Below are 9,916 nucleotides of genomic sequence, written 5' to 3'. Positions count from 1 at the left end.
CACTCGACATCAACGTCTTCATAATCAATGGCGAAAGTCGCAAAAATAATCTCTGATCAACCGGACAGTGCCCATTAGGCTTAATGTCGTAATCTTGAATTGTTTCAGTGCCTTCCATTGGTGCTGGTTGGGGTTTTAAATCTCCTGGCATACAAGAGCGAGAAGACGTTCTTTGATGGAATTGATGCTTCTGGAACCGCGTTCACGTTAGATTGGTCGCTTACATAAAGGGCACTGGATTGGACAAAAACTGTACTGCCATTGGGTGTAGATTAAACTATAATTGAAAAGATCAGTCTGGACTGTGGAGAATGAAGACCACTCCAACTATGGATATAATATCAATAATTTTTCAAAAACGTTTAAAGTAGTGATTGATCGTCAAATGTAGACCCTGCCGTATAATATGGATGAATTAACTGCTAACTTCCACAACTATTGTTTTAGGATAAGTTTAAGAGATGTTTTAATTCAATTAGCCCGGAACAAATCTCAAGCTTTCTTTTGGGTTTCTTGAAAAGCTGCTTGTAATAATCCTGCTTGTGATTTTCAATTTCAGTGAACAATGCTAGCATCTGCTTAATTACTCCCAGATCCACGGCATGCATATAATCCACTGGATATCCTGCTATGATATCAAACTTCTCTATGTATGTAAAAACAGATTTCCCCACGATTCCATATGATTCCTTTCTTGTATGATTAACATCATCCATAATTTTTCGAGTGATTATAACGCATTTCTGAGGCTTTGTGTCCATTGTGGGTGCTTCTAGTTTCTCCCGGGTGAACACACAAAGTGCAACCATACAGTCCATTAAATTGCTTGCTACATTGCACTTTACAGCGGACTACTGAATCTAAACAGTTTTGCAAAAGAACAACTTTGTATCGCTCGCCTCCAATTAATTTTCCTTCTTGTAATTTACGCAACTCAAGGCAAAAATATTTGAATAATAAATTTGGGTTAGGCTCTCCATTGGACAACCACAAACCTGCCACCATTAGATTACTCTTTTGGAACCGAATGGCTGGAGGCAAATTATTCAACGTAAAAAAAAATGTAGAAGGGTCTGTGCCTAGGGGCACGAATGGAAGCTTGACGTAGGACCGCTAGTGGACGGAACAAATGTGAACGTTTTTTATTTGTAAGCGCATCAAATTTGTAGTAGGGGAATTTACGTATTCTCGTCAATCTAAGCAGCGTCCGCACTTCTATTAGCATTTTCTCAGCGTCACGCACATATATGACGTGTCTGTTTGTTTACATTCATCTGATGCTTGCTTCTCTATGCATTCCAATCGACAGAATTTTTCAAAACGTTTTGAAAGCGTTTTTACAACCCTCCAAACTTCTCAGGTGAGTGTGACTATTGTCGGCAGCCTCTTTTTCTTCGGCAACGTTCCCATTAGAACTGCGTGTTAACCAGCTGTTCTATTATCGGCAACTCGAAATCGACCCCATTTTGTAGTGCGTATGCTTCATTTGAAGAAAAATGTGGCATTACTGGATTGCTCGATCGTACAAATATAATCAGATTGAAGCTGACAGGCTAAACAATCGTTTGGATACATTCAGGGAAGTGGGTTGATGGGAAAACATAGTGAAATTAACGTTTAAATTTTGGTTGCCGAAAACAGTCAATGGGTGCCGAAGCCAACATTTACCCTATTTATTTCAAAGAGAAAACTGATGAAGAGAATCCAAGGGACTGTCAACTTGAGTATTTTCGATTCATCTACCCCGACTTTAAAAGGTGTATTTTGAATTTTTTGTTATTTATGAATTTTTTAGTTTTGTGCATTTTGGTATTAAAGTGTATTCAATTCACCCCTCACAGGATTTCCTTCCGAATTATATGAATGGGGCGGGGCGGAAAGTATCGTTTGTGCAGAATATGTAGAAAAGGAGGGACTTCGAGGAGATCGAAGTGTGCTCTGCTTCTGTACGGACGCGAAAAATTCCCGAGTGTCAAATTTACGGTTTTATTTTTTCTTGGCGTTTTCTAATTTTAGTGCAAGAAAGTGAAAGTGATCGGTTGGAAATGCATTCCAAAGTGTTTTCGTTTATCATAATCCTTTTCATCAGAACTATTATCAGGCGATTGGCAGTCTGGCCCGATGGTTCTGATTGGAAGCAGGTGCAAGAGCTTCTTTGAAGATCCGAAGGAATGTTATGACATGTTTAGCTTGAATTAAGAGATGCAACAGTCTTTCAAGTATTGGCTTCACGTGCAAACCATCGTTCATTTGGTGAGTTCGTTCCAGTTTATTTGTTTACTTGTTTCGATACCATCTATCAGTTTTCTACAATTTTGTCTTGGACATCTTTTCGAAGAGCCACGTTCATGCTGTAATTTGTCGAGCGCACAATTTTCACACGTTGAGATCGAGTAGGAACGGCAAGAGAGTCATCCAAGTGCTTTTGTTTCTGGTTTTAGACGTTTGATCATGGTGGGTCTGAAGAGTTTCTGTTGAGCACGCTGATAAGTACTGACAGTACTGAAGCAAAGGGTTATGTTTAATTTCTTTATATTTGCAACGATGATGATTTCCTATAGTGACCCATATCACCATCAGTATGCCTCAAACGATTAATTCTTGGTTGTTAATAGAACTTCCTTGATGAAATCGGCTGCTTCATGCAGACTGAGCAATTCTGATTATAGTATCAGATTTGTTCTGTATACAGAGGAACTGGGAGGGCTTATTAGAAACTTCTCACCAATAAAGTAATGATCTTCTAGTAAATTTTGCCTATCATTTTATTAATATTTTATTTTATTTAAGCATATTATTTTTGTTACAGTCAATTAGCATTAGCATACGATACAAGAGATTTAATATTACTTGCTCGTTTTTGCGTTAAATAATCAATATTTATTTTACTTGTTATTACCTTTGAATGTTTTTTTCAAGTTTTTTTTTGTGATCTGAAAATTTTCCCAGTTTGGTTAGAAGTTTCGAAGCTAACGCATGTCCACAGGCCCAATAGAAAGATAGGCAGAAAAAGAGTATCATGAAGAATGGTTGCATGCAGGGTTGCTTCCATTCACTTGCTATAGATGAGTGATTTTCGTAGTTTTGAATTCGTTAGATGTTGTAATGGAGATTTGTGTTGTTGGATGCGGGAGGAGATTGGAGGGCGGGTGTTTGACGCATAGAGCCTGTCAATTTCGATTTCAGAGTGCCGCAGTCGGTGGTTGTATGATTCGTGAGCGCTCGCGATTCGTAGAATCGTTGATTGTGACTGCAAGTGGATTTGGCGAGTTTTGTGTGTCGGACGCTTGCTTTTTGGCCTCTTCTTGTGTCTAACATGTGCAGAGAATCATTATAGCGTCTAATGGTTTTGAGATTCCTGGTTGCGTGAAATATATTTGTAAAAATATCTTTTTGAGATTTTAGTAGTCACGTTTTGTTTGTAGTTTATATTTTATTTCTTTCATGTAATCATCGTAAATAATAGTTATTCAATAATAGATAGTTCATCCATATATTCGTACTTTGACGCGAAGCGCTGTGGATTATGAGATGCTCGATGACCCTGGAGGGATCGATTTTGCTTACTGAGCAGAAAATCATGGGTTTAATCCCAAGCTCTTCGTCATGACTCTTAAAATTCATTATCACTAAACAAAATTAATATGTTCTTTCGATAGCCGGCTATCGAGAGATTAAATAAACAATGCATACTTTTGGTTGCATCGCCAACTCGAGGTGAATCCTAACCGAATACCCTACCCAACCCTCCAACTCCGTAGCACTTATGAGGGTGTCGCTAAGTCGGTGGCCTCTCGTTAAGTAAGTACTACATCAACATTTCCTTCCCTATCCCTAGTTATGGTAAAGATGGGCGTGGCCGGGAATAGCGACAGTCATGCTTCTGTTACTCTTGTTTAGATTGGAACCAATGTTTACTCCCCAGCATTATTCCTGAAAGTAGTCTAACTGAGAAATTCAGAAGAGACGTGAGTGTCGCTAGTATCCAATCTACGAAGTATACCATAACAACGCTAACGCTAACGCTATATGTAGAAAAGGAGGGACTTCGAGAGATTGAACTCGTGAGAGCTAATTTTCTCACAAATTTGATTTTATTGGCTTTCTGGGGACTGAATATATACTCTAAGCGAATTATTCCCACTTCTCTCAAATTCTATACGGATTTTTAACACTTCCTACCAGCGTGTTATGGAAAATGGTCGGACGATGATTAATCTCACCAATACATTCGGGCCTACAATTCCATACCTTATATAGAGACCAGGTTGAGCCTTGATAGCTAGCTGCTTGCGGGAACTGATGACCTAGACAAATGTCCAAATAATACTCTTAACAAATTTATGTTGGTCCTGAAAACGACCATTTTGTAGTGATGGTTGAGTAATGCTGAGCTGAGCACGACGAGCTACTGATTCCGATCCTAGCCTAGCGGTGAGACTTCTTCCTCCTTCTCTATGGTTGCCCATATGAGCTCTGCAGCTCGCTGCTTGCAGGCAGCCTTTCGTTGTTGTTGTTGTTGTTGAAAGCACTCCTGCTACTGCTGCTGCTCCTACTACTGCTGCTGCTGGACTGGACACCACCACTTACGGTGATTGAATGAGCACCGTTCAGTGGGACCGCATCGAATTCGATTTCTAAGTCTGTGTTAGGGAATGCGCTGTTTTCAGACATTTGGTGATAATTTTGATCACCATTGCAACAGTTGGACATTTGGTATTTTTCAATAGTTTATAGGAAAGTTTGAACATACTGAGAGGTAAGCACATATCATCGGTAAGAGACGGGTGTGTGAGAAAATTTGCGAAAAAATCTAAGGGCACCGGTGGGATTCGAACCCACAATTCCCATTCAGTACACGGGTGCATTGCCAATTATACAACGGAGGACCTATGGTCTACGGATGTATTTGGCTAATGACATTTGAGTTTCGAATCCGTTCCCCACCCTAGTCTTTTTGCGCAAGCGTTCTCTGATACACAACAATCGTCTATTATCGACGATATGTGCTTGTACCGCAACCACTCAGTATCAGTCGATGTGAACAAACACAGCTCATTTTTGTTGTTCATCTTACATGCTGAAATATGTCCAGTACAGTATGACTCTAACATTTTGAGCTGCCGGCCTCACCTCCGACCACCGGGCCGTAGTTGATGAATATCAATTACTTTTACTTTTTGATTTACGGTTTAGCGACTTTGCAGTCAATTTAATTGTTTATAGGAAAGTTTGAACATACTGAGAGGTAAGCACATATCATCGGTAAGAGACGGGTGTGTGAGAAAATTTGCGAAAAAATCTAAGGGCACCGGTGGGATTCGAACCCACAATTCCCATTCAGTACAACAATTAAATTTTAATTTGTGATACAATACGACGGAAAAATGAGTAATCGCATATAGGTCGGAAATTTGCATTCTATACGATTTAACTTAAACATAATGCGAGGTATGTCATTCTTATATGCGATTTTGACTTAAACTGTAGCAATTTACGATACTGTCTGTACATTATTATACGACTTCTGGTTGTCTGGGTAGCCAAATACATCCGTAGACCATAGGTCCACCGTTGTATAATTGGCAATGCACCCGTGTACTGAATGGGAATTGTGGGTTCGAATCCCACCGGTGCCCTTAGATTTTTTCGCAAATTTTCTCACACACCCGTCTCTTACCGATGATATGTGCTTACCTCTCAGTATGTTCAAACTTTCCTATAAACAATTAAATTGACTGCAAAGTCGCTAAACCGTTTTTCAATAGTGACCTATTGAAAATTAACTAAGTGTTCATTTTAGCAGATTGGTAGATAAATTTCCAATCGTTTGGCTTGTTTATAATTAAAATCTATCTGCCATTGGTCGAAACCTGACCTCTTTTCGTAATGCTGTGCATTTTGGTTTTTTGAAATTGCGTGGATTCTATAGATCCTGTGGAGATCTATCTAGCCCTGATGTATGTGTTGGTAGGGGGAAAATGTAAACTTTGCGGGAGACGATGTCTTAACACTCGAAAGCAATTTTGTGAAATATGAAGTAAAACAAATCCTGGCTAGTTCTGCATGATGATTTTGTTTGATTTTATTTATTTGTTAAGTCGCTGGGAAATACCAGCTGGCGATTTGTTTTTTTTTTTATGATAACTCCTTACTTGAAAACAGGCAAAAACTCACAAACAGGCTGCTTTTTCATGGCATACAGTGTGATAATTCAATAATCAATAAATTATCTCAACATTTAGTGGCAAACCATTCATAAATTTTGGTAACATACAAAAAATTCTGTAATCCACATTAAATTTCATATGTAAGCGCCGATTGAAACAATCTTTTCGACGTCACTACAAGGGCGATTGATTAAACGAAAGAAACGAATCATGCGGAATGAAAGCCGAGGAAAAACTAATTGCACCAATATATTCAGGCCTACAATTCCACACCTTCTATAGACAGGTTGAGCCTTGATAGCAAGCTGCTTGCGGGAACTGATGACCTTGAACAATGTCCAAATAATACTCTTTAACAAATTTTTGGTGGCCCTGAAAAGGACCGTTTTGTAGTGAAGGTTGAGTAATTCTGAGCTGGGTGTTCAACACGGATGATGTCGAGCTGTATGTCGTTTGGAGCGAGGGTGACACGCATGGCATAGATGACCGACCCGCAGCGACTCACGGAGAGCTACTGATTTGCTACATAGCATAGCGGTGCAGCTTTTTCCTCCTTTGATGGTTGCTTATGTGGGCTCTGCAGCTCGCTGCTTGCAGGCAGCCTTTCGTTGTTACTGGAGAACAATTTTCAACGCCATACGCCGAAAGCACTGCTACTGCTGCTACTGCTGCTACTAATTTCGACGACCGAACACCACCACACAGTGGTGTGGTCGTTGGGAGCGTGTGGCTCTGAGTATGGCGATGAGTGTGCAAAATATTACGCAATTCCATCCTCCCTATTCGCACGCGCCCGAGGATCGGATGCGAATGCCACTTCGACTTGTTTCGTCTACTTACTACTCTCTGACGACTGTGCTGGGGAAGCAGCATATGCATGTAGGTAATTGGTGGATTTGTTAGTTAATTCGACGCTTTTGGACAATGCTGGACATTTACCAGTTTTTCAATAGTTTCTTGTTGAAAATCAACATTCGGAAGCATTGTTATCGATGCGTAGCCATATTTCTGATCGATTGGTGATACAATTATTGAAATTGGACCAGGGGCAGCTGAGTTATTAACGTTCAAAATCTTTCTTAATTTGTTACATGTTCCATTTTCGGTTTTCACAAAGTGAACCCCCATATAGAAATCAAAGACGTAGTCCTACGTCAAAAATCATTTTCTGGATATTCACAGATAGGACATATTGCTGCTGTTTCAGGCTGATTAGCACCATAGTCGTATTGACAGTTTGAGAAAAAATATATTCTGACTGGTGGGCATGAATATGCATCGAATAAACTTGAAAAAGTTTTAAATGATTCTGGAAAAGTTTTAGTGCCTGATATAATATTCATCATCCGCAGAAAATCCTCTAAAGCTTCTTGTGTAAGATGATGTCGAATATAATAGTTCAGAATCATATACAAAATCTCAGCCGTCAGTAAATCAAAGTGAACTTGGAACTGTTTGGTATGATTTTCGGAGAATATCTGAAAGTAGTAGAGGATGCAGAAGAAACTTTTATAACAGTATGCTGAATTTATACCTTGAAAAAATCATTCCAACTGCCTTGTCGATCTTGATCATCCTCTGTGTGCTGACTTACAACGGTTTCTTGTGGAACGAGCACAGGTCCTATAACGTTCACATTGATTGCTCCATTCTCTCGATCTTGAGTACGCTGGGAGGAAAGATCTTCTGGTTGGTCGTTTGGAACGTCTTCAGCGAGCTGACTTGGTGGATTGAGAGTCACAGGTGGAGTGATATGTTCATGCGGATTATCGGCAACTTCATCACAGCCTAATACTTCCACGTCATTTGAATTGTTGATGGTTCTGATGCTGGACTGATAGTAACAAAAACTATAACTTTTGTAAATATTTTTTTTATATCACGTACGTGTTTACCCTTTTTTCGTACTTATGCCCTTCATATATTGGTGAAAGATAATGATTTCGCCTTCTCCTTGGCTTCATTATGTACAATAATCGTACGCATAAATTAAATATTTATAAAACAGATTCACTTTATAATAATGAAATCTCCAACAGTCAACAAGCAGTGCTGACACAATGAAGTACAAGAGGTTCGGCAATGAGAATTAGCCATCTCGGTCATTATCCCGTTGCTTGTGTGCAACACTGAGTTTGACGTCACATGCATAAGAAGAACGGAAGAATGAAAGAGATAAAACATCCACATTTTCAGACCGGTTCTTTACGTTATTGGTGTTGACAGCCAAATCAAGGAATGTAGTTTTTTCTCTCAAATAGGTGGTCTACGATATGATCACGATATACACTGAAAAAAAATACAAGTGTAACTTACATTGGATGCAAACACTAAGATTTTGTTTCCGTGTTCGGTAAATTTTACCGAAATCAGAACAGCTGAACGTTCGGTAAAACTTTGAACTTCATGTTAAAGGCTATTGAATTTGAAAATAATATCAAAACATGTTCAATCTTGTTTAAATGATCAAAATTTGTCATTTTAGTGGAGATTTAGTTTCAAAGTAACTGAAAAGCAATTGAATTGAATTGCATAAATTTTACCGAAAAGTAATAATATGGTTATACCATAGAGGTAACTCTAATAGTACGTTCAGACTACAGAGTTATAACATGTTATAGCGCTATCTTGATGGTGGTTTCTGTGTTGCAATTAGTTGACAACCGTTATAACATGTAATAACTCTCCAGTCTGGACAGCGTTTAATGCCTTGTTCAGACTACAGAGTTATAACATGTTATAGCGCTATCTTGATGGTGGATTCTGTGTTGCAATTATTTGACAACCGTTATAACATGTTATAACTCTCCAGTCTGGACAGCGTTTAAGACTAGAAGGTCCCGAAACAACGTGCTCAACTTTTTGCCTCAGCTCTGGTACTCTCTTCGGTCCCAAGCTAATCGATTCACCTCTCGAAACATAGGAAAACCCAATCACCCCTCATTTTATCTGTCAAACTTTCATAGCCAATCAAAACAAACATTGCGTAGTACTAGAATTTCGACTAGAATGGGGTACGTTAATCGTTTGCTTGGGATCAATAGGCTAGTCAAGTAGTGAGCCAATTGGGTTCTTTAATTTTGAAAAATGTATCGTTTTTTATACATCATCTGAAAGAGCTTCGTTTTCGGAGCACAGCGATATTTTTTTCGAACCCACACACTTTCATCTCGATTTTTAAATCAAGATTTAAAGCAAAATAATAACTTCACTGTTTGACACTAATAGTACGTTCAGACTACAGAGTTATAACATGTTATAGCGCTATCTTGATGGTGGTTTCTGTGTTGCAATTATTTGACAACCGTTATAACATGTTATAACTGCTCAGTCTGGCCAGCGTTTAAACTAACAAACTGACAGCTCACTCCCATACAAAGTGACACCGAGGGGCGCTAATAAGGTGATTTTTGCAAATGTAAACGTACTTATTTAAAATAGTTCCAGTGTACCAAAATTGATGAAATTTTGGGTTTGGGTTCCATTTTTAATGAATATTACGAATGTGCATTTACCTCAATACCCTTAAAGAACCCAATTTAAAATCGTTAGTTTCGTATTGATTGTTGGTATTACCAAGCCGGAGGCGGCGGGTTTGATTCCCCGTCCGGTCGAGGGAATCTTTCGGGTTGAAAATTTTCTCGACTTCCCTGGGCATAGAGTATCAACAAAGATGAATACTAAGATGAAACTGTCGGAAGAAAAACTTTCTATTTTATTGTCCTCTTTCACTGTCCCTTTCATCT

General features: G+C 38.9%; 1 protein-coding gene across 1 annotated transcript; it reads right to left on the bottom strand.

Moving 5' to 3' along the window:
* Positions 1-708: 708 nt before the first annotated feature.
* Positions 709-8,134, bottom strand: LOC135698043 (uncharacterized). The gene is made up of 3 exons (XM_065217912.1): positions 8,066-8,134; positions 7,351-7,648; positions 709-1,073 (listed from the first exon to the last, which is right to left on the bottom strand). The coding sequence occupies exons 1-3, from the start codon at positions 8,132-8,134 to the stop codon at positions 709-711; spliced, it is 732 nt and encodes a 243-aa protein (XP_065073984.1).
* Between the last annotated feature and the right edge of the window lie 1,782 nt (positions 8,135-9,916).

Source organism: Ochlerotatus camptorhynchus, unplaced genomic scaffold (genome assembly GCF_037179485.1).
Source record: "Ochlerotatus camptorhynchus isolate MF236.1 unplaced genomic scaffold, CSIRO-AGI_Acam_v1.1 ptg000081l, whole genome shotgun sequence".
NCBI lineage: Eukaryota > Metazoa > Arthropoda > Insecta > Diptera > Culicidae > Ochlerotatus > Ochlerotatus camptorhynchus.
Note: the sequence above shows the minus strand (reverse complement) of the source record. Positions and strands in the feature narration are given on the sequence as shown.